Source organism: Thamnophis sirtalis, unplaced genomic scaffold, assembly GCF_051295495.1.
Source record: "Thamnophis sirtalis isolate CommonGarterSnake01/CBP01778 unplaced genomic scaffold, rThaSir2_p1.2 scaffold_1, whole genome shotgun sequence".
NCBI lineage: Eukaryota > Metazoa > Chordata > Lepidosauria > Squamata > Natricidae > Thamnophis > Thamnophis sirtalis.
This window is the reverse complement of record NW_028261381.1, coordinates 60458800-60484673: the sequence shown is the minus strand read 5'-3', so window position 1 is coordinate 60484673 and position 25874 is coordinate 60458800. Positions and strand designations below refer to the sequence as shown.

At 40.0% G+C, this 25874-nt stretch overlaps 1 protein-coding gene across 11 annotated transcripts; it reads right to left on the bottom strand.

Moving 5' to 3' along the window:
* Positions 1-887: 887 nt before the first annotated feature.
* On the bottom strand, positions 888-23220 carry CATIP (ciliogenesis associated TTC17 interacting protein). 11 transcript variants are annotated; one of them, XM_087712759.1, is made up of 11 exons: positions 23167-23220; positions 22702-22839; positions 20646-20786; positions 17594-17822; positions 15912-15967; positions 12780-12866; positions 11096-11266; positions 9443-9567; positions 6638-6714; positions 6277-6365; positions 888-1357 (listed from the first exon to the last, which is right to left on the bottom strand). In XM_087712759.1, exons 3-11 carry the CDS (start codon positions 20718-20720, stop codon positions 1145-1147), a joined length of 1122 nt encoding a protein of 373 aa, XP_087568885.1. In that variant the 5' UTR covers positions 20721-20786; positions 22702-22839; positions 23167-23220; the 3' UTR covers positions 888-1144. The 11 variants fall into 11 exon arrangements, with proteins under 11 accessions (XP_087568885.1, XP_087568918.1, XP_087568892.1 ...); XM_087712792.1 differs by having other exon boundaries at positions 17594-17794; positions 20624-20751; XM_087712766.1 differs by having other exon boundaries at positions 20646-20751.
* Positions 23221-25874: the final 2654 nt, after the last annotated feature.

Here is a 25874-nt window from a genome sequence, read left to right as displayed (position 1 = left end):
CACCTGTTTCTGGTAAACCACACATCACACGTCTGCTGTATGAGCTGCCTTGGTTACATTTGCTTTGGGGTCCAATACAAGGTGGCGGTGTTTATCTTTAAAATCCTTCATGATATGTGACTGGTTTATTTCAGGGCCCTCCTCTTCCTGATGTCACCTGCCTATCCTACCAGATCCAACAGAAATGGGTATCCTACAAGTTCCACTGTCTAGGGCCATGATGGCAAACCTATGGCACACAGTGCCCTCTCTGTGAGCACGCAAGCTGTTGGCTTAGTTCAGCTCTACCACGCATGCATGCATGCCTCCCACCAGCCAGCTGGACTTTGGGACTCTGCCGCACAAGTGTGACAGTCGGGAGCCATGTGTGGGCCATGTGCACATACACGGGGCGCATGTAGGGGCACTCATGCATGCACAGGGGGCACAGGTGGGGAGGACACACGTGCCTGTGCTGGGGAGGCGTGCTGCATGCGGGGGCTGCATGTGCCTGCACAGGGAAGAGCCGCATGCGGGGTGTGTGTGCATGCACGGGGACCGCATGCACATTGCATTTTGGGGGTTTGGGGGTGCACGTGTGCACTTTGTCTGGAAAAGATTAGCCATCACTGGTCTAGGAAGCTATGTTAGGCAGACTAATGATGATGGCTCTTTTCTGCTATGGTGCTCATATTGTGGATCTCCCCCTCCCCAGAGATTAAGTCAGCCCCATCAATCCTAAACTTACGAAGGTCCATCAAGACCTAATTCTTTCAGCAAGATGGGGGAGCCAGGTGAACTCGTGAGCTGGCTCCATTATTATTACAGCCCTCCATCTATTATTCTCTTTTCCTGTTTTAGGTCTGCTTTTATATTCTTAATGCTCTTTTAATAATGCTATAATGGTTTTAGATAATGATTGTTTTATTTAGTTTTATTGGATAGTTGTATCCCACCGAAGTTACTTTAATGTGACTAATGTGCTTTAATGTGCTAATATTTCTAAATATTATACTATGTCTAAGTGGTCAAAATAATACATCAGATGTCCTTAAATATTGACTGAAGGATGTTTCTAGACAAAGCACTCCAACAACTTCAAGAAATAGCTTTCCCAAATTCCCAAGTTATTCCCCGGATCTTCATTATTTTTATCAGTCTCATCTTAGACATGGCTGCGAAAGGGGCTGGGCTTGTCAGATGACTGAAATGATCTGCATGGCGGTTGTTGGGCAGAAAAGGGAGCGAAGAATTCAGCGGCAAAGGTGACCACATCATCGGGTTTGCGAAGGAGAAGCAGTTGCATGAAATCTGCCAGCAAGGTGTTGAGTTCTGGATGGCGACGCACGTAGGTGGCATGGCTTGCTTGTAGCTCTTCCTGTGGAAAGCAAAGCAGCCCACTCTCTTTTTAGGACTGTAGCTCATCAATGGCAGTAAATGAGGATCAAAATAAGATGTTCATTTGCCCCCTACCCCTGCAGTGCCATTTTTAAAAACTCTCCTGTCTTGTCCTAAGAAATGTATAGCCTAATCAGCTATGTGTTTTGTTATGAGCCATAATCCCGAATTGTTGGCTATGCTACTAGCAATTGCTTTCAAAACATCTCAGGTTGCCTAATGTCTATGGATATTCTCAGTCATTCAGATCATGGTTGTCCCAAAGATGCTTTTTCAAGAGGCAACTGGGCTTTCTGGTTTTTCTTCGAAGGCATTTCACTTCTCCTCCAAGAAGCTTCTTTAGCTCTGTCTGGATGGTGGAGAACGGAGGGATTTATACTCCTTGCAGACAGCTGGTCATTTGCATTCTTTTAGCGAGTCATTAAGACCACTGGAGGTTTATCTGTGTCATCAGGTCACCTGAGTGATGCTAATAGGTCTGGAGCCTTCTTGGACCTGTTGAAAGGATTGTGTTGTAGACTTTCAACAGTTCCAAGAAGGCTCCACAACCATTTGCACCATTCAGGTGAACCTGATACAGCTAAACCTCCCGGTGGTCTTAATGACTCGCTAAAGAGACCAACTGTATGCAAGGAGTATAAATTCCTCCATTCTCCACCATCCAGACAGAGATGAAGAAGTTTCTTAGATAAGAAGTGCTTTTTTGAAAAAGCATCTCAGGTTGTTTGTTATCATCTTCAACATACACTATATTGCCAAAAGTATTCGCTCACCTGCCTTTACTCGCATATGAACTTACTGTAAGTGATATCCCATTCCTAATCCATAGGGTTCAATATGACGTTGGTCCACCCTTTGCAGCTATACCAGCTTCAACTCTTCTGGGAAGGCTGTCCACAAGGTTTAGGAGTGTGTTTATGGGAATTTTTGACCATTCTTCCAGAAGCGCATTTGTGATGTCACACACTGATGTTGAATGAATTTACATGGCCTACTACTTCGTGGCTGAGTTCCTGTCGTTCCCAAACACTTACACGTTCTTATAATGCAGCTGACAGTTGACTGTGGAATATTTAGGAGCGAGGAAATTTCACGACTGGATTTGTTGCACAGGTGGCATCCTTTCACAGTTCCACGCTGGAATTCACTGAGCTCCTGAAAGGGACCCATTCTTTCACAAATGTTTGCAAAAACAGTCTGCATGCCTAGGTACTTGATTTTATACATCTGTGGCCATGGAAGTGATTGGAACCCCTGATTCTGATTATTTGGATGGGTGAGCGAATACTTTTGGCAATATAGTGTAAGTATGAACAGATGCTCTTGTCTATTTCTTGTGTTTCTATCCCACTGGCATTTTGGTCATACAACCACACCACTCTGTCAGCCCCATAATGCTCACTAGGACTTTCCTCCAGGACTAGATTATGTATTAACTGGAGATTTGTGATACTGGGTGCCAAAGTAAATTTATTTGAAATCAATGGCATTTGTTAGTTATGAAAGTCCCATTGATTTCATGAGAATGAAGTATAATTAATTTATTCTACATTCAACTGTTGTAGCTTTTTAGCATTACCTCCATATCAAGGCAGCACATATTGACATTTTTATTCAGTACAAGTTCCAAACAAGTCAGCCTTCCATTTACTAAATAAGCCAATTGTGAAATAGTTATCTATAAGCCTCAACTCCTTCAATGCTGGGCAAAATCAGCCTCCCTCCCTCATTATTCTTATCTCTACAGCATTTGTTTTTAAGTAAAAATGTTGTAAAATTTAGAAGTGATTGCACCTTGTCACAGTGGGGAACATAAGTACCTCAGGTTTGACTTGTTGGATTCTTGGTGTTTTCTGAACTTACTTTGGTTCCTGCAGACTTTTGTGACCAGGCTAGAAACATCATCAGTTCATGCAGGAGTACAGTTTGCTGGTTGTTTATATGATAAATTGTCTTGGGGAATTGTTTCTTCCTTGATTGTCTTGTCCGGGTATTGATTAATAGGTGTGTGGTGGGAAGATGTGTATTTGAGTCTTTGACCTTTGGTTGTTTCCTCTCTTGAATGATTTGCAGACAACGCTTATCTCAATGTGTCTGTTAATGGGTGATTCATCAGAACCATGGTCCTAGGAATACTTTTGCACTTTTGGAACTGGCTTGGTTTAGTATGTCTGTAATTTTACAATTGCAATTGTGGTTTCTACAGTCTTTCTGCAGTGTGTTGTAAATGACTCCTTTGTGTTCAATGGCTGTTGGTTTTGGTTAGGATAGTTTGGCTGTATTTTGTTGGTTTATGGACTACCAGGATGCCTAGAGATTGTAGCAGTTTGCTGATCATTTCAGGGAGGTTTTTGATATATAGTAGTTATCCTATTAGTAGGTTGTGCAGCTTGTGTAATTGTTGGATGTACGGTTAGACATTTTTTGTTGAAGTTGCTTAGCAATAGCACTTAGACTTAATACCGCTTCATAATGCTTTACAGCCCTCTTTAAGTGGTTTACAGAGTCAGCATATTGCCCACAACAATCTGGCTCCTCATTTTACCCACCTTGGAAGGATGGAAAGCTGAGTCAACCTTAAGCCTAGTGAGATTTGAACTGCCAAATTGCCTGCAATATTGCACTTTAACCACTGCACCACTGTGGCTCATTCATTGCATTGTAACATGGAATAGAATAGAATAACAGAGTTGGAAGGGTCCTTGTAGGTCATCTAGTCCAAATTCCTGCTCAAGCAGGTGACCCTATATCAGGACTTTCAAACTTGTGGCCTGCGTGGTGGATGCATCATGTGTTGGCCTCTCCCACATCTGGTTTAGCAAAGGGAAAATAGTCACAATATGTCATGTGACGCTGCTGTGATGACACAAGTTTGACACCTCTGCCCTATACCATTTCTGATAGATGGCTGTCTGTTGTGGCCCAGCAGGAGCCGTTGGAGCTGCAAAGAGACTCCGACAGTGAGGGGCCCTATGAGTCGGCTCTGGAAGATGTGGAGGACCCTGGATAGGGTTCTGACTCCGGACAGGGACCAGAGAGGCTGGTTGGCCACCAGGAGGCGCCTGAGGCATGGAGCAGCGGTGAAAGCCAAAGGGAGTGTGCCCATGACGTCAGGGCTTGGAGCAGTGGGGAGGATACAAGGGAGTTGGTCCTGGATGCCAGGCAACGGCGGGCAGATAGATGCAGAGAACAACTACGCAGATACAGAAGATAATTGGACCCAGGTGGTTGTAATTAGGCTCCTCTCAAGAGAGTATATAAGGAGAGACTTTGGGAGGAGACTGTTTGCAGGATTCAACTTCATTACCATCGCTGGAGAAGCTCTTGTGTATATTTCTTATCTTGGAAGTCTGGATTGCTGCCAAGTCTGGTCAGTTCAGTGTGTTGATTTACTGTTGCCTTGGTGTACGGAGAGGGGGGGTCAGAACAGCTGTCCAATATCTTTTTGAAAGTCTCCAGTGATGTTGTCGTCTCCCACAACTTCAGAAAGGCAAACGGTTCCACTGGTTGATTGTTCTCACTGTCAGAACATTTCTCTTTATTTCTAGGTTGAATCTCTCGTTGATCAGTTTCCATCCATTATTCCTTGTCTGGCCTAAAGACATGTATACATAGTATATTTCAGGTTTTGGAATTCTAGGTTATTGCAGAATATCATGCCTCTAGCAATTCTTACCCAACTTCTTTTCTGTGTCATTGGGTTGTTGCTAGGATAGTTCAGTGAACTTGACTGTTGTTTTATGGCACACCAAGAGCCAAACACATAATTGGAGTCATTTACAGCACATAATAAGCAAGGTCTGTGAAAATTACTATGTGGGGCAAAGAGGAAGAAAACCCAAAGAATGCATTCACAAACATCTTCTAGAAGTCAGAAGACTTGATGAAAACTCCTTAATTTCACAACATGCAGACAAGTTCAACCACAAATTCAATTGGAAAACTATAGGCATGTAAGCCAGATGTAAAAATGCAGAAGAATTCTTAGAGACATAACAGTAACAGACATTTCTTTAATTATCTAATTTTTATCCTGCCTTCATTACTTTATAAGTAACTCAAGGCTGCAAACATACATCATACTCTTTTCCTCCTCTTATATTTTCCAAAACAGTGACTTCATGAAGTGAGATGGTTTAAGAGAGAATGACTGGACAGAAGTGACCAGCCGACTTTCAGAGTAACACTAAGGAAATGTCTGCAGGAAGCAAAGCAAGCTTCGAGGGCGCTAAGAAATCAATGACCAGACACTACTCAGAGGTTTTATGATATTACAGGTAGTCCTCGACTTACCACCGTTTGTTTAGTGACCATTCAAAGTTACGATACTGAAAAATGTGACTTATGCCTGTTTTTCATACTCTTGATTGTTGTAGCATCCTCATGGTCATGTGATCAGAATTAAGATGCTTGGCAACTGCTTCATGTTTATGACGGTTGCAGTGTCCCGGGGTCATAAGATCACTATTTCTGACAAACAAAGTCAACGGGGAAGCCAGATTCACTTAACAACCGTGCTACTAACAACATCTGCAGCAATTCACTTAACAACTGTGGCAAGAAATGTTGTAAAATGGGGCTAACCTCACTGAACTGCTTTTGGTTGTAAGTTGAGGACTACCTGTAGATTATGCAGAAGTAAAATGAGTTAATTATCCCATGAACTTAGAAGTCTATCATATTATGATCCATACTTCAGATATTACCCATATTTCTCAAAAAATAAGACTGGGTTTTATATTAATTTTTGCTCAAAAAGATGCATTTAGGGCTTATTTTCCAGTTAGGGCTTATTTTAGGTAGATATGGTACTAAATGCATCCATCTGGCTGACAATCTTAACTGGGGCTTATTTTGGGGGAAACAGGGTACTCTGCCCTTAATCCCTGAACAATTCACCTTTCTGTCTAAGAACTTGGAATATAATTCAGCATCCTCTTCCCAGTCCAAAAGGACTTTTTCAAAGACAGGACGAGGGTCTGGTTCATCTGGAAAAATAATGGAAAATGAATGAGAATGATTCAGGATATATAGGAATGTGGAATATATAGACAGTGTATTGTACATATTTTGTAGTAAAAATTTGAAATTTTCTTGTTTTTAAAGACAAGGTGTTCCTGTTGTTTTCCTGAAACAGATGATCTACTCCAAGAGTTATCTATTTCAGACAAAAAGTTCACCTTATTCAAAAGCAATCCCAGTTCAATACTGGCAACAATTCCTATTTACAACACTGCGGGAACGCTTGTGAGGATATTACCTATGTCAATCAAAATGGGCATCTGCAGGATCACCATGATGGCTGGAGATCCAACTTGTATACGGCGAGATAAATGCCTGGATGGAAGAAGAAGGAAGGGAAACAAATTAATGGGAGTTTCTGCATTTGTTTGTGGGACTGCGTGAGAGAGGCAGTAGCCCATGGCAGAGCTGGGCTAAGAACCAAATTGTGATATATTGAATTGCAGCAGATCAAAGTAATTTATGATTCCCAAATATCAACATCAGAAGCAATAAGAGCTTATGTTCTAACTTATAACACCACTGAAAATAACAAGACTTGGCGTTACAAGGGAGGATGGAATATCTCAGGATAGGACTAAAGCCATATATGACTTCCATAGGTTCACTGTGAAATGTGGATAGTTTATTATTGTCATGCATACTTGCCAAATTCCTTTGGCTTTAAATATAGTGGATTCAGGTGAAATCATAAATCAAATTAAATTTGGTCTCTAGTAATTGATCCACTGACATGTTTTTCAGTACAAAAATTAAAAAAACTTCCCTTTTAGTTTTCTTATCCAGGTTGCCAAGACTTAAATTACCAAGCAAGGACTAACCTACAACCTGCTTATGAAGCTAACTGGTTTTAGAAAATATGGCAAGCCAAACCTAGACACTTTATGACAGCAGAATGTATAACACCCCCCCCCCCCCCAATGCTTGCTATGTGTTTAGCTATTGGTGTGCCACAAAACAACCCCCATCATGTTTTCTGGAAAAAAAGAAAGAAGAGAGATAGCTAGTGAGTCTCTTGCTACAGTATATTCCCCGAAAACATTTCCTCAGTTTACTAAAATTACTGCTTTCTGTCCCTAAAACATGGTAATGGACAGTTTGCCTTGTGGGAAGTACGAACTCAATGGCACTGACTCTTTAACACTTCATGACTTACTGACCACAAGAGGGCAGTGAGGTATAGAGTGTTAAGGATTTACTCTGGGTCATTTCTTTAGTACATTGAGTGATCTTTGTCTAACAAACTGCCAGGCTCTGATCCACTTCTTCCCAAACACTTATAGTGTTTGACTGTCTTCCTAGTAGTGCTAGACTGTCTATTCCTATCACATATTTCTGGTAAATAAATCTTACTCCTATAATACAATAGTTATTACCCTGTTTCCCCCAAAATAAGACCTCCCCGGATAATAAGCCCAATCGGGCTTTTGAGCGTATGCACTAAAATAAGCCCTTCCCTGAAAATATGACCTCCCAAAAAAATATTGCCTCACAGCAGCAGCCATGAGGTGACCATGCTTGTCGTCTCCTGCACCTCAAAAATAAGACAACCCTGAAAATAAGGCCAAGTGCTTATTTCAGAGGGGGGTAAAAAGAAAATAAGACCCTGTCTTATTTTGGGGGAAACACGGTGGACCTGCTCCACTAATCATTATTGATATCAGGAATACTGTTTTTCTCTCATGCACAGACAGAATGATTCCATCTCCAACAAGGCAAAGGAAACATGGCTAAATGTATTGTAGCTTTATTCTCTTTACCGCCTGCTGGAAACCGTCAACATACTGCCTGCTGGAAGCTGTTAACCCAAGCCTCAGACTATCTTACTCAACCAAAGAGTTATAGAAGATCTAGGGCAGATACACAACATTCAAAATCAGCCTTTGGATTGAAAAGCATCCCAAACTGCAAAAGTACTGTAGATGAGGTGTGAATTATCTGGATGTTGTCAGATTATAATTCTATTCTCTCCAATCATTGGCTATGTAAGCAGAGATGGACGCAGAAAACATCTAGAGGGTCATATGTTATCATTGGAGTATTTAGAGAAATATTCTTTAAATACTTCTAAGAGTGGCAAAAGGAAGAGGAGACTCATCACAGCTATCAGTGTGGAGTGTCATCAAATGCTTTGGAACATCTTGCCTTTGGAAGTAAAAGTGGGATCCTACCTACTAGCACTCTGTAAGGTATTTTGTAAGGTAATTAAGATCATCGTATTGGAATTGACATTTGGGAGTTGTCACTGTAGGATTATTTGATAACTGAACAGCCAAGTATTTGGTTGACTGTTTAAATGTCTGATTTTGATGCCCAACTGGTCTAATTTTTAACTTTGTAAATCCCTTAAAGGTTATTTTGATCTAGGTAGTATAAAATATACATATAATAAATAAAATATTACTATGCATTAACTCAAGCCATTTTTATTGGAAAAAGTAGTTTGAGTTAATTGGTGGTACTTGAAAAATTGTAAATGCTTTAAAGAAAACTAAGCTTCAACAGCAGGAGGCATCGGTGGGCCTTACCAAGTGGCAATAGCAAAGGCTGAATATACTGAATATACAGAGGAAAAGTCTGATGATCACATTGAATGCAGGAAAAGTCTGAACAGGAATGGTTACAGGTAGTCCTCGACTTATGGCCACCACTGAGCCCAAAATTTCCATTGTTAAGAAAGTCAGTTGTGCCCCATTTTATGATAATTTTTGCCATGCTTATTAAGCAAATCACTACAGCTGTTAAGTGAAACATGCAGTTGTTAAGCAACTCTGGGGTACCCCATTGACTTTGCTCATCAGACGTTCCCTAAGAAGGTTACAAATGACAATCCTACAACCCCAGGAGCCTGCAACAATCGTAAATACATGCCGTTTGTCAAGCACCCCAAATCTGATCACACAACCGTGGGGATGCTACAGTAGCCGTAAGTGTGAAAACTGGCGATAAGTCACTTTTTTCCCGCAGTGCTGTTGTAATTTTGAACTGTCATTAAATGAATGGTTGTAAGTCGGAGACTACGCATATACCAGAGCTTTCTTACCCATCTGGCAGGAAGTAGTACTGCCAATTCAGTGGGAGCGCTTCCACGGAGTGTACAGTCCTCTCCATCACAAACACATCCACTTCCTCTTTTTTCACTCTCTGCTTCTGGAAGCCGAGGCTATTCTAGAAAGAGATTGGCATAAATGGGAAAGAGAGATGCACAAGGATGGCTGTTCAGACCACGTCTTAGTTGCTCCACTGAATAAGTAGTTGATGTCAACATTTCATCCACGTATTGCACTTTAGTCTGGACAGCTGGTAATCTTTCTTCCCTGCCTTAAATATTCTAGAGACATTCAGGGTTTATTTTAGGTAAGCAGAAACTTTGGGCGGAGGTGTCTGGACTTCATTTTTACCCACCAACATCAACACAGGCTACATCCTTTATCCCCTGCCCTTTCATCCTCTGCCTCAACATATACAGATAGTCCTCGACTTAACAACAGTTTGTCCAGTGACTGTTCAAAGTTACATCATCACTGAAAAAAGTGACTTATGAGCATTTCTCACACTTATGACTGTTGCAGCATCCCCCTTGATCACGTGATCATACTTCAGATTCTTGGCCACTGACTCATATTTATGACGGTTGCCGAATCCTGGGATCATGTGATCATCTTTTGCGACCCTTTGCCAAGCAAAGTCAATGGGTAAACAGGGCTCACTTAACAACTATGACACTAATCTAACAATTGCAATGATACGCTTGACAACTGTGGCAAGAAAGGTCATAAAATGGGGCAAAACTCACTTAACACATGTCTCACTTAGCAACATAATTTTTGGGCTCAATTGTGATTGTAGATTAAGGACTTCCTGAACTTCTTTTTTTTGTTACCAATTATAAATACAGAAGAAGAAAAAGATACTGTATTTTTCAGAGTATAAGACGCACCAAGATTTTGAAGAGGAAAATTTTAAAAAAAGTGTTTGCACTCTACAGTTCTCCCAAAAATGGCACATTTTTCATGAAAACAGGCCCATTTTTGTAAAAAGAAAAGGGGAGGGGGCATGCATAGCCTTTAGGGGGTTTGTAGAGTGCTCCTGGGGGCTGGGGAGGGCAAAAATAAGGAAAAAACAGCCCGTTTTTTAATGAAAACAGGCCCATTTTTTTGTCAGAAAAAAAGGGCATGCAGAATGCTCCTGGAGGCTGGGAGGGCAAAAATGAGCAGAAAACAGCTTGTTTTTCACTCATTTTTGCCCTCCCCAGCTCCCAGGAGCACTCTGGAAGCTTCCTAAAGGCTATGCATGGCCATTTTTTGGAAAGGGGACAGGGTTTCAGGAGGCCAAAAATGCTGTATTCAGTGTATAAGACGCACCCAGAATTTCACCCTTTTGGGTGAAAGGTTCGTCTTATTCTCCGAAAAATACGGTAAGTCAAAGTACAAGAGAGCTACAAGATACTGCTTTATAATGAGGGACACTGTAAATCCAAATAACTTTCTACTGTCTTAAGTTGATTGGTGGTCATTTGAGATTCAGACAGATTTCCCCAGTTTTTATCCAGGGATGTCAAGGCTAACATTGGCATCTTTTGTGGACAAAACATGTGCTCTACTGCTCATCTATAGTTGTTTTCCAAGACAGAATTCCCACTATATTTCTGGATATCCAGTGGTTCCATTATAATATACCCACAACCTGAGCTTACATAGGTAGAGGTACAGACATGTTGGTCAGAGTCGAATGAGAGGAAAACAGCATTTTCTGGTAAGGACTGCCTCCTGGCCATCACCCGTAGTATCAAGAAGTTGGCAGATTCTGAGATGAGGCCCTCAAGTTGTGCACATCTATAAGAGAATGTGCTGACGTTGATCTTTTCCTGAGGAAGACAGAAAAGGTTAGACATCCTTCACAAAAGCTCAGACAACAACCAGAAAAGCACACCATCTTGAAGAAAAATGTTTGGGGTTTATAGATGGCATACCCAAGACCAAGCTACCATTTTTGGCAAGACAGAGGAAGAGGAATACAAGATCATAATTCTCCTTCCCTCTTCACCCAAACTGATTCAGACTAGGAGTTTTAGTGTTCTCATTTCTGAAAAAAGCAATCTGTTTATAATTTGACATTAAATCTACATGCTCCCTTCCAAGCACATCCTTATTTATGTCCCCTAAACCTTCAGAATTAGTTTCAAGTTGGCTTGTAGCCATCCCCCCTGCCTCAGAAAATAAGAAATGCCATATAAGACAATATTCTCTTCAGCAAGCCAAGAGGACAGTGGAAGGAATGATGTCCAAGCAGGAATTCCCACCCACATGCCATTTCTTTTTCACACTGGGTGTTTATCTCAGAAGGCCAATAAAGAACCAAGAATAGTCCGGCCATCAGTATTTGATTTCTGCCATATGAGCTTCCCATGCCTTTGTTTTCAATGAAAAGGAGCCTTTAAAAATGAAATGGGATAGGGCAGCAAGCTAGCAAGTCCCAAGAAAGGTGTGAATAGGCACATATTTGCTCAAGGCCCTTCGGAGAATAAGTGTTAAAGAGATGCTTTAATATGCTCTGAAGACCCTTCAGCAAATTTGACAGGATTAGGGATAGTCACTTGGTATCAAGCACCAGGGAAATCAGGAGATCTAGACAGTTCAAAGGAGTATAAAGATTTATTACAAGCTTAAGCTCTCTACAAGAATCTGAACTACTAACAGTCAAGGGAAATTAGCGGGAGTTAAGAATAGAAAGGAATTTAAGGACTTAGATCTCTTATGGGCGTGCAGGGACCCCTCCCTCGGGCTCAGGCTGCTCATCCCCTACACCTGGCTGAAAATAGCCTGGCTGGGAATACCAGTTATGTTGTCTTGAGGGTACCATCAAGAATTAGAAGAGAGATTATATAGTCCAATTGTTCAGGTGTTCACTACTGCAACAGCATGGAAGCGAAGGTGAAGCACAGACACAGAAGGGAAATAAAATACCATTTGTCACTCTGCCCAGGATGCAAAGTGCTTTTGCAGTCCTTAGCTCCAAGGTCTCTCCACCTGTGCCACCACATTAGCTTTCATAAGGCAGTTAAATGAAAAGATCAACTAGGGCAGCCTTCCCTAATCTATCTTACTGTGGTTAATTTGATTTAACAGGATTCATAGCAACAAGTTAGGCAAGTTTCATAGGCTGGCGACACTCTCACAGACGTCTGGAGTTTTCAGCCTGGCTGGCTGGGTGTGGGGATCTTGATGTAACTGAAGGGTGGGTGAAGGAAGAAGGGTTAGTCCTGTCTTCATATCTTGGTACAGCTATAGATATTATAATCAACTAATTCTCATGAATTGTGAGGACAAGGGAACTGGGCTAATATTCCAGGTTCTTTAGGCACAGCTCATTTTACTCACATCTTTTTCCACTATAGTTTTGGTCACATAAAGCTGGCCGTGCCGCTTTACCACTTTGGTCCTGGTTTCCACTGGATGATCTCTAAGCTGCAGGAAAAGCAAAAAAAAGGAACAGGAAAAGGTGGCACAGCTATGCTAGGATTGGCCTCAACTATGCAGGCACTTGGTTTCCTGAAAAGGTGGAAGCTTCACCACTAGTTGAGCTGTGAGTTAACTTTCCCTTATGACCGTGATGGTGAACCTATGGCACGTGTGCCAGTGGCGTGCAGTGCCCTCTCTGTGGGCACGTGAGCCGTCGCCCTAGCTCAGCTCCACCGCGTGCAACTCCTGCAAGCCACCTGGCCTTTGGGTCTCTGCTGTGCATGTGTGGGGGACATGGTGTACATGGGCGGGGGGGAGGCACATGCACATGCGGGGGCCACACACACATGCAGGGATGAGCACATACTGGGGGCTGCACAAGCATGCATGTGGGCCCGAGCATGCATGTACAGGGGTCTGAGACCATGCATGGGGTTGTATGCATGAATGGGGGGTCGGGGGGCATGCGTGGGGGCCAAATGTACATTGCATTTTGGGGGTTAGGAAGCGTATGTGTGCATTTGTATGTTCACACACGTGTTTTAGGCACTCGGTCCAGAAAAGTTTAGCTATCTCTGCCCTATGACCTTCCTGAAAGCATTTCTTACTTATTTGTTATATCCTGCTTTTCCTCCGAGAGCTCAAGGTGACACAGCAGAGCACTCCTTCCTATTTTATCCCTGACCATGAGAACAGCCTTTGAGAGGCCAGTTGTCCACGAGCATCCTCCCATCCAAATCCCTCTTTGAAGCCCTTCAAGTCAGTGGTCACTATTACATCTTTTGATAATGACTTCATTATTTGGAAGGAAAGGTGATCCTTCTCTATTTTTATACCTATAATTTTTCTTCATTAGATGTCTCTAATTTTATTGTTCTAACAGAAGCTTCGCCTGGTACACTTTTCTCATGCCATGCATTATTTTATATCCTTGGATCATGACCCTCTCTCAAGCTGCCTTTTTTTTCAAACAAAAGAACCCGAACATTCACAATAACTTTTTCCTTGTGTGGAAAATGCTCATGGCCCCAATCATTTCAATGCCTACTTTTAAATGTTTTTCTTGCTCTATTATGCCAACTAAAATTGTACATGATATTTCAGTTGTAGATGCAGCACAAATCTAATGATCTCTATCGGTACATTGGTCCTTTTCCCAGCTGCTGCAGAGTAGATCTCGTCACTGAGCAATCTACTCCAGCTTCAAACTCTTTTTCCTGATTAGCTGCAGATACGTCAAACTTAATTAGTGTATATGTGAAGTGCGTCCCAATTTATCAACATATATTTATGATTAAATTACGTATATTTAAATAAATTGCATTTGCAGTTTGGTTGATCAGTTTCTCAGTTTAAACAGATCTCTCTTGAACCTTTCAGGATCACTTTTTGATTTTCCCACTCTAATAATGTAGTAAAAACTCCACTGACTTAGCCATCTCATTGAGTCTCTTACTCTTGAATCAAAATCATTTATGAGCAAATCTATAAAACTTTATAAAACCCTACTGTTGTAAAACCACACCTGGAATAGTGTAACCAATTTTGGTCACCATGCTACCAAAAAAAGATGTTGAGACTTTGGAAAAAGTTCAGAAAAGAGCAGCTAAGATGATCAAAGACTTGGAGACTAAAACATATGAAGAACAGCTGCAGGATTTGGGTTTGGCTAGTCTAAAGAAGAATTTGGGGTGACATGATAGCAGTATTCCAGTATTTGAGGGATTGCCACAAAGAGAGGGTCAAATTATTCTCCAAAGCACCAGAGGGCAGGACAAGAAACAATGGTTGGAAACTAAGCAAAGAGAGAAGCAAGCTGGAATTAAGGAGAAGTTTCCTAATAGTGAGGACAATTAACCAGTGGAACAGCTTATCTTCAGAAATTGTAGGTGCTCCATCACTGGAGATTTTTAAGAAGAAACTAGAGCAGTCACTTATCTGAAATAGTATAGGTTCTCCTGCTTGAGCAGGCGGCTGGACTAGAAGACCTCCAAGATCCCTTCCAGCTCTATTCTATTCTTATAAATTCAAATTAAAAAGCTTGTTAATAAACTACCCTTTTATTGTTACTCATGATTTTTAAACTATTTAGTAAACCATATAGGACAAGCCATCTTTTTCCACGATTTTGCTGTTTATTCATGAAACTATGAGAAACTTTTTTTGAAAGGCTTTAAAAAAATGTTAATTGGGTTATCTCTAGCCATGTGCCTGCTGACACTCTAAAATAGTTTTAAGGGAATGGCCTCTGCAAAACTCCTAAATCTTTACTGCCATCTAACAGCTATTCAGAATTTTGCAACCCAGATCCGGTGGCCCTCTTCTTGTCCCTTGTACTTTAATATAATACAAGACAGGTTTAAAAAATGATAAAAATATGTCCCTGCAGGTTTTTACTCTGCTAGTGGTAGCTGACCTAAGAGGATGATGCTCATCTCTGTTTCTTTAAATTATTGGGCCAGCACTGTCCAAAAGTGTTTCCAAAGATCTGGTCATTAGACTAACATGATATCATGCCACAGCACAGAGTGTGTGGCAAAACAAGGAATGCGGTTACATTTCTATCAAAATTGTGTCTATTTATCTACTTGCATTTACATGCTTTCCAACTGCTACGTTGGCAGGAGCTGAGGCAAGTGATGGGAGCATCATGTGGTGGTGAGACTCAAACTGCAGGAGCACAAACCTTCTCCAATGTATTTTATGTTGGAGCCTCTTTAATACAAAACAGAGGTTGAAGGGATCTGGATCCATCCTCCCATCCTCTTTTTCTGAAAAGCAACCAGCATTTTTTGCTACTGAAATTTACCGGTAGCTCTTCTCCTACTCTACCCAATGATTTTTCCCATTTCACTTTGCTACTCCTCCCGCCTGCCAACTTATTTAAGCTTTTAAAGGGTTGGGTTTTGTTTTTTGTTTTTTTTGCACATTTTAGCTCTTTGGGAAGGGGAGTAGAATTTGGAGGAGGCTGCAGATGTTCTAGCACTGCCAGATCCCTGCTGGATAAGGAAGCCAGAAGTTAGGGGAAAGTAAAATACATAAGATACTCACCCTCATACTTTCCTGAATATGCTGCTCCAAAATCTCCAGTTTCTTCGATACATATCCTGATGGAAAAAAAGGACATTTATAGGAAATCAAGGCAGCGACACAGTTGTTTTATTTCCTGTTGGGCAGCTTTTCCCAATTTAATGCCCCTCAGATGTGTGCAATTATGACTCTGAATGGCCGCATTGGTCCAAATAATGGGAATTTTAATCTGTTAGAGAAAACTGTTCTGGGATATTTTGGCATGTTGGTGCTACATGGAAATTTCTTACGATTCTTGGAAATGTTTCGTCTTTCACCAGCGGGTTATGAGTGTGTCTAATCTTCTGGTGTGAACTGCTTGTAATGACAGCTTAACCAATCCTGCCCAACAAAGTCTTATTTGTGCGTTTGTGCAGGAATGAAACTTAGTTTTAAACCACATTTCTTGTTTTGTCCTATTGACTGTCCAATAAGAAAAGCAGCTAAATTGGGATGCTTGGGGAAAAGAAGACATAAATTGTTTCAACTTTTACCCTCAAAACGATGCTATAGGGCACTGCACACCAGAACAACTAGATACAAGGACAGTTTCCCCCCGAATGCCATCACTCTGCTAAACAACTAATCCCCACAACACTGTCATATTATCTACTAAGACTCTATTACTATTATTCTTCTCTTCCTTCCTAGTGCCTATCTCTTTCCACTTATGACTATAACCATGTTGTTTGTATCTTTAAATTGTATATTGTTTTATTTTCCTAGTATAATTTGATTGTTTATTAGTAACCTATGACTATCACTAGGTGTTATATTATGATTCTTGATGAATATAATCTATTTTATTTTTCTTTATGTACACTAAAATTTTAAATTTATTTAGAAAATGTCATTGCAATAATAAAAAATATTTAACCACATTCTCCTAATCAGAAAGGAATAGGAAATAATTAAAGAGATGATTGCTGCAAGGAATCACACATCACACAAAATGTGTAGACCACTAAGGAATGCAATTCTAAACTTAACTTTTTTGCTACATGTGTAAGTTCCATGAAAATTAATGCTAGCCGCTTCTAGTATCTATTGTATAAATATTTACTTAGTTTTTATTTATATTATATAGTATTTACATTACATGATAAAGCAATTAAAACCAAAAAGCATTCAAGAAAATTTAATGGGACTTATTTCTAAATAAATCTGATGTGATCCACCAATTAGGACAGGAATTAAAATGTTTTAATTGGTCTAGTGAAATATTAAAAGTGTAAGTAGTGCAGTAGATCAAACTTTCTGTGCACTTCAGAAGACCTATGCTCCAGATGCATAAAGGAACCCTATGCAATCTTAGATCAAGTATCGGGATCAGAGTATGAGAGAAGAGTATCAAACTGAATAATTCTAACACCATTATTATCTCTTATGTTTGGAAGCCTGCATTTAGGCATAGCAATGTGTCCAGTCCTTCTCTTCTTCCTATCATCCTCATTATGTTAATTTGAGGTTATGTGTGTGGCTTCAAGTCAGCGTTGGCAAGATTTCAGAAGTGGTTTGCCACTGCATCCTTCCTAGGGCTGGAAAAGAGCAATTGGCTCGAGGTCACCTAGGTGGGACTAGAATTCATAGTCTGCTGATTTCTAATTTGGTGCCTTACCCACTAGACCAAACTGGCTTATGTCGAATTAGTGCACTAAATTTACCTGTAAGGGAGATTTTGCAAGATACCCCATCGATGGTCGCTTTGCTGTTTGCACAGACCAGGAAACAGTCTTCTTCTTGCCAGCCATCCAACGAATAGCAGGCCCACTTCACCGAGATGGAAAATGTCCCTATAGTTTCTCCAGACTCTGAAATAGCCACCAGTGATTCTTCAAAAAGGCAGGGCTGAATTTCTTTTATTTCTGAGAAACGAGATGTAGCAATTTCAACCTCAGGAAGACAGGAAGAAAATTTTACTCACTCTCAGATGGACAAACTGGGATGACCCAGTTGGGTTAGAACCTCTTTTTAGCACTTTCTTGTCCTTGTTTCATCCTCAATTTACCCATGTAGGGCATTCCCTGTGTTAAAGCAAATGGGGGCGGGGGGAGAGAATGCAACCCACTTTTTGCTTCCTTCCTCTTTGTCTACAGATCAGATGAGGACTTAACTTCAAATAACCCTCTCTTCTCAGAACTCAGGGAATTGAATTACACAATAATAACTATGTGTAAAAACTGCGCTTAAGGCATATTGTCTGCTTAGTATCATGGAAACATAGTCAAACATCTGGCCATCTTTTATGGAACTGGACAGCTCATAAGTTATGTAAATAATTTAAGTCTCTTGTCTTTCAACCAGCATTTGGACTACAAATGGCTCACAAAAGCTCTTATTTAGGAGAATATATTTTCAACAGACTTTTCTGTTCAAAGACAGAGTTGTCTCAAGGAGCCAATGAAAAACCGGAATTGTTAAAACCTGGATTGATGCCAGCATGGATTAATGCCAAAATACAAGTTTGGAAAACTATTAGATCAAAATCTGGGCGTAAAAGAGGAACTTGAACGTGCGTGGAATCTGGATGGGAAGGAACCAACTCAACCTTGGTAAGATGGAGTGATTTTGGATTTTTGACTGCCATGTTGCAGTGATATGCCATCTTTGACTCTGGATGGGGTAGCATTCCCCTGGACAGAGCTAGTGCCCAATTTGGGGGTCTTCTTAGACTCATAGCTAACGTTCAAGGAGTAGATGGCAGCTGTAGCTAGGGAGGCCTTCCCGTATATTGGGAGGCCTTGATCACACCACTCATGCCTTGATCACTTCCTATTGGCAGTGAGTTCTACATGAGGTTACCTTTGAAAACTATCCAGAAACTACAACTGGTGCAGAATGCAGTGAATTGTGCAGTGTTGGGTACTGTTGGTTACTTCTAGGTTCACCCATTTTACACTCATGCTGCTCAAGCTGCACTGGATTCCAGTCCCCTTCCGGATGTAATTCCAGGTGTTGGTTATTATCTTTAGAACCATATGGCATAAGACCAGGTTATCTGTAGGACACCCTCTCCCACCAGAATAGGTACACTCTATGTCCCTTCCCATCAGCATTATGGATTCTTGGAAGCCTGTATTTTCCATGGTAGTCCTTGCCTTATGGAACACTGTCTTCCTAGAGACCTGACAACCCCTCTCCCTCTCCTTTCAATCTCCTTGGGAGCACACAGAACCTGGCTGTTCCCATAGGCCATGGGTGTCAAACTTGCTGCATCACGTGACGTATCATAATATTTTCTCCCTTCACGGAGCTGGGATGGGCCTGGCCTCTGCATGACCCATTTGGCCCACGGGCCATCAGTTTGACACGCCTGCCATAGGCGCTGTGATGGCTAAGATCATAGGAAGCAAGTATGGTTGCGACACCAGGTTTTTTTTCTGTTTTATTTCTTTTTGGGTTTTATTGTTGAGTATAAGCCTCTCAAAGCTTGGTTTTAAGATGGGTAGCTGTACTAATGTTTTAAATAAAAGTAATTAACAAATTAATGTGGATTGGCAGTTGGAGACTGGAATGTTAACCTTGGTAAACTCATGCTTCATGCTGATTGAAAACATTCCTTAGCTGTTTGGAATGAAGGGCTAAACTAGACCAGCCTAGTCTCAAAGATCTTAGGTCTTAATAGGTATTTCGGTGAAAGAATTCCCTCCTCTAACTACAGTTGGATAGGAGAAGGTGAATAGTTCTCTTCTTGTGTATTTTGTTCCTAATATAAATCTCTCGCTTTACTGCATCTATTATGATTTTGAAAACCCAGGTTTCGTAGTACTGCATTTTGGGCATCCTTCTCTAGCATAACAACTTTCAGCTGTGTTAGGATGACAACTTCTAGGCCAATGTGGCCCATTCTCATCATAGCTATGAATTCGGGGAATTGTAGTTCCAGCAGAACTAGAAGGTGTCTGGTGTGAAAAAATCTGGTTTAAGCACCCTGCCTACATTTCTCCAAGATACCTATTTTGTAAAATTCAGCATAGCAAAATATTCATGTCGACTATAGCTTTTGCTTAAAAGACACTTCTGAAATAAACAAGAGTACAGGTCGACCTCGACTTACAACCACAATCAAGCCCAAAATTTTGTTGTTAAGTGAAATATCTGTTAAGTGAGTTTTGCCCCATTTTACGACCTTTCTGGCCAGTTGTTAAGCGAATCGCTGCAGTTGTTCAGTTAGCCACATGTTTGTTAATTGAATCTGGCTTCCCCATCGACTTTGCTTGTCAGAAGGTTGCAAAAGGGGATCACATAACCCTGGAACACTGCAGCTGTCATAAATAGCAATAGCAGTTAGACTTATATACCGCTTCATAGGGCTTTCAGCCCTCTCTAAGCGGTTTACAGAGTCAGCATATTGCCCCCAACAACAATCCGGGTCCTCATTTTACCCACCTCGGAAGGATGGAAGGCTGAGTCAACCCTGAGCCGGTGAGATTTGAACAGCCGAACTGCAGTACTGCAGTCAGCTGAAGTAGCCTGCAGTGCTGCATTTAACCACTGCGCCACCTCGGCTCTTTAAATGTGAGTCAGATGACAAGCATCTGACTTTTGATCATGTGACTGCAGGGATGTCATAACAGTCTTAAGTTTGAAAAACTGTCATTACTCCAGTGCTGTTGTAACTTTGAATAGTCACTAAATGAATGGTTATAAGTTGAGGACTACCTGTGTATGTCATACATTAAAGGGCCGCTCACCAATGAGTGAAAGGAAACTCACTGCTTCCTTGCTGGCAGCTGGGATTCTTTCTGTTAGTTCAACTTCTTTTGCCTCTTCTGAGGCCTTTTTTTGCATCCTGGAGAAATAGGAGCTTCAAGACCTGGAACTGATGGAAATATGCAGTTTTCAGTAATGACAAGTCTGTGAAAAGAGGTGGGTATTGTTAGTAGTGGCAAATTGTAATAATACTCTTTATCCGAGTAATAAGATTCCTAAACGGTAATATCGTAACTTGGGTTGGTTGCAATTATAGTCATATGCTATGTGAGGAAGTGGGATAATTCAGTTTACTCTATTTCTGCTCACAGAAGTCCTTTTACAAAAAAGTCATTATGATGTTGAGATGATATAGGCTTATATGCTGAAGACTGGGATAACTGAGACTGCATGAATACAACTTATGGAAAAGAAGGTGACGGGGATAGGATCGTATTGTGAAATTATACAGAATTTTGTTTCAAACAAGACTTAGATCTTCCCCACAACATTTGCACAAGGTCGCTATATTCTGCAATACAAATTCTGACAAATGTGTGCATTATGCTATTAGTTTTGTGGCTGCACAATTGAGATAAAATTCTTGGCCAAATGTGCATCCTGAAATTTTATACACATGTATGGCTTACATACATGTGTGCAGACAGATAGACAGACTCAGAAACGCTAGTGTCACAGTCACCAATTAAATAAAATGAATAATATCAAAAAAAATAACCAGAAAAGTTGGTTACTTAGCAGGTGGCTAGGTAGGCAGGCAGGCAGACAGACAATTGAGTTTTGGCATTAGTTGTGTAGAGTATTAAACAATAGAAGAACATAAGACAGAATGTACATATTTTTCCCTTTGTGCTTACTTCTCCCCATCTAACAATTATGAAAATCTAAATTGTGTGTGTATGTGTAAAAGAAAGACTTTGAAGACTTTTGACTCCTGCTGACTGCCCGGATTAATCCCTGAAGTGTTCTTTGCATTATTTTCAGAAGTAGGTTGTCCTTGCCTTCTTCTTTGGGGTGCGAGTGTGACTAGCCCAGTTGGTCACTCAGTTGGCTTCCATGCCTAAGGAAGGACTAGAACTCCCAATTTAGACTGTCAGCTTAATGACTACATCACATTGGGTCAGCAAACTAGAGGAAGTAAATCCAGAAATTCAGAAAACACTATTCACACCATTTTAATCATGTTATATAATGAATGAATATTACAGTTTTTCTGGACCTTCCTATAAGAGTTTGGCAGACTCCTCCATGAACATTTAAGAATGCTCAATATATCCACATTGCAAATTTTAACAGCCACTGCCTAGGGAATTCTGAAAATGGAAAGCTTTCTTCCAAAATTTTCAAAAAGCTACCATGTTTTCCCGAAAATAAGACAGGGTCTTATTTTCTTTGGATCCCTGAAATAAGCGCTTGGCCTTGTTTTTGGGGAGGTCTTATTATTTTTGAGGTGCAAAAGGCGGCAAGTGTGGTCACCTCACGGCTGCTGCTGTGTTGCAATATTTTCAGAGAGATCTTATTTTCGGGGGAGGGCTTATTTTAGCGCATGCGCTCAAAAGCGATTGGGCTTATTATCCAGGGAGGTCTTATTTTCAGGGAAACAGGGTACTATTCTCAGGATTATTTGAAAAAATAATAATCTGCCAGTTAAACCAGCCTAATGGTGGCTTTCTATCTTTAGTCCCTTAATATTATCTACTTTTTTCTCCATCTCACAGACACAAGATTACATTATGAATCTCCATGAAGAACTCTGGAGAAAATATAACGATAAATGACTTTCTATACATAGAATTGAGATCCCAGGAAAATGAAAAGAGCCCTGTGAAATAATCAAGTGAAGACTTGACTCTCAACAAACACAACATTTAAATCCATACGAGAAATGCATGACAAAACAAAACGGCCAACTGAGAAATGGAGTGTCATAGCCAAGGCACAAAAAAAAAAAAGGTACAAGTATAGAAAAGTTGGAAATATTTTATGGAATAAATAACTGAAAATGATATAGAGGTAAAGAAAGTCCACATTAATCAAGCAACCCATCCCATCAACCTACATAGAAAACAAGCCAAACCTGGCTCCAATCCAGAGATGATTCTAGGAGTGAAATAAATCCAGGGAGAAGAATTAAGAAGCTGTAATTACTTTAAAACTGGTGGAACTGGCGGTTCTTGGTGGACAATCTCTTTGTGCCCTAAGTAGAGATGGAAGAGTTACCATCAATCAGAAATTGTTTGATAATAGACAGCGAGTGTCAGCTTGATAACAGGTTTAACAATGAATATGTGAATTCAGGTGTACAGAAAGAATGGCTCCAAAATTCAGATGTTTCCTGTCCCCGTGCTTACACTCACAGTTCTTGTTCTCACCTGTTACACTCAACAGTGGTCCCCATGCGATGGAAGACCACACAATTATTTTAAACATATAAATAAATAAATTGTTTACAACACCCATTATATCTCTTTCCCAAAAGCCTTGAAAGAAATGAGGAAAAACTACCCCACTGGAAGCAAATCACCTTCTCTCATCTGCGTTTTCTTTCTTTTTAACAAGAGGTTGCAATGCATGTACTGGTTTCTATAGCAACATACTACTCTCTTCCCTCAACCCCCCCCTCTTAAAGAAACATACCTTGTTCAGAGTTGACAATATTGACCATGTTTTTTTCATAAAAGAGTAAATAAAGCTAAATCTTTGAAAAGAGGAATAAACATTTTGGCAGGCACACTACTAAGAATCCCAAAAGTGTATTTTAATTTTTCTTACTTTGCTATAACTTTCAGTACAAACAAGACATGTCTCTACAAGTGGTTCCTTGATTAATTTTTAAGAGATCTAATTTAGAAACAATAGAATAAGAAAGAACAGCAGATGAACCTTTTAATAATAGAATAATAGAATAGAATTCTTTATTGGCCAAGTGTGATTGGACACACAAGGAATTTGTCTTTGGTGTATATAAGGAGAATAAAAATACATTTCTCAAGGATAAAAAGATACAATACTTAGTGATAGTCAAGGTTACAAGAGCAATTGCTTTGGAAGCAATGCCTGATTCTGTAATGAAGTGTGGGAACAATTAAATAAATTGTATTTAATACAATTGTATTCACAATTAATCCCAATAATATTCCATTTGCAAACTGTGGCTTCTACAGTACCTCTGCAGACAGCTTCAGGCATATGATCAGGATTTCCAACACTCCCTGCCTGCTTTCTGTAAGAAAACTCAGGAAGTTTTAGATAAAATCCTGACAGGTACCAATGAAAAGGTGATTTAAAAACTATATGGATACTTACTAGAGGTTAAACTAGAGGAAGAATAAGTTAAAGAAACAATGATTGCTTGGAGGGGAAATGGTGGTCTCAAAATTATAAAATGACAACATCAACAGCATACAAAGAAAATTTGTATACGATGTTTTACAGGTAGCACTTACCCCCGACAAGAATAGCAAGAATGTTTGAGAATAAATCCGAAAAATGTTGGAAATGTCATCAGATACTGGGCTCATATTACCATATGTGGCGGATATGTGTAAAGAAGCTAAAAGATACTGAACTAAAATTCACATGTGGTTGGAAAAAAATGATAGAAAAACATATAGACTTTAAACCAGGGATATTTTTATTGGGGATTTTACTGGAAACATATAGTAGAGAATTGAAATATTTGATTGTAAATGTGTTAACAGTGGCTAGAATTGTATTTGCAAAAAATTGGAAAAACAAGAAAATACCAACGCAGGAAGAAGTTATTCAGAAAATAATGGAATGTGCCGAAATGAGCAAATTGACATTTGAAATTAGAGAACAAGAAGATAAACAATTTTATAAGATATGGGATTTATTTTATCAATGGTTAGACAAAAAGTGTAGAAATGAAATATGCTAGAGAATTCTACAATTGTCAGCCTTTGCTTCCCTGGTGCTTTTCGGCTGCCATTGAAACAGGGAGGGGGGCATGGTATTTGGGAGGGGAATCATTATGTACTGGAGGATTGTTATTAGGAGCTGTCCTGACTATCTATCTGCGCAAGTGGAAGAAGGGAGTTTCCCGCCAAGGCCAACTGTCCAGCATTCCACCCTGATGATGTTTTTTGAAGACATCTCCCACCTGACGATTGGGTGAATTATTATTGGGCTATGAAATGGGGTGCCAAGGGGAGGGGATTGAATTATACATGATATTCATTGTTTTCGCGCCAATTTACTCAGACTCAGATTTGCTTTGCTACTCATCGTTTGTAATTAGTAAAAGTACACTTAATTCTAAGCATGGAGTTGAGTGGTTTCTTTTTTGATTATTAAATGAAGGAGCACCTGACAACAATACAAAAATAATGGAATAATACAGAATATAATATAAAGATGTACTACTACTAGATGGAGTTAGGATGATTTAATGAAATGCCATAATATAAATGAATTCAAAATTTAGAATATCTTGCATAAAATGAAGTAATAATGGTTATAGTCAAATAAATGATTAACAATGATAATAACTTATACATATATACTAGATTGATAATATGAGATTTTATACAAATTGTAAGTGAGGACTATGGAGAGGATGCACAAATGTTTTGTAACCAACCGACACACTGTATGCAACTGGAAGATGGTTTTATGTTTTATGTTTTGTCTGTTTGTTCGCCTAAAAATTAAAAAAAAAAGAAAACTCAGGAAGTTGAAAATTGCTCTTACTCCCACTATTGTTTTGCCCATATGTGGTCATTCTGTTTATTTCTTTAGGGAAGTAAATATTGACAGAGGAAGATCCAACCGATCAGAAGTTGTCTGCTATTATACACAACTTGCAGACTACCATTTCAAATGTAGTTCAGTTGTTCAAGATTTCTGTGGATTATATTTACTCAAACCATATTTATTATAGCAGTGTTGCCATTGGTAATGGAAGGACAACTCGGAGAGAATGTCTGCCCCAGTACTATTATTACAATAATAAAAAAGAAGAAAATACTATAGAAAGTGGAATGTGAGAAAATAAGGTACTTTTTTTTGCTGAGAGGCATCTTCAAAGTAGAAACATCAAATCTTTGGGGAAATACTATCAGTGGAGCCTGAGTTTTAGGCTGGGAGATGAGGAGGCTTAAAAGTATGGGTTTTTAATTGTGGATTTTTAATGTTGTATGCTGCCTGGAACTGTGAACAAATATCTCTCAATCGTTTCAAGAAAGCAATGCACCAGACAAATAAACCAAG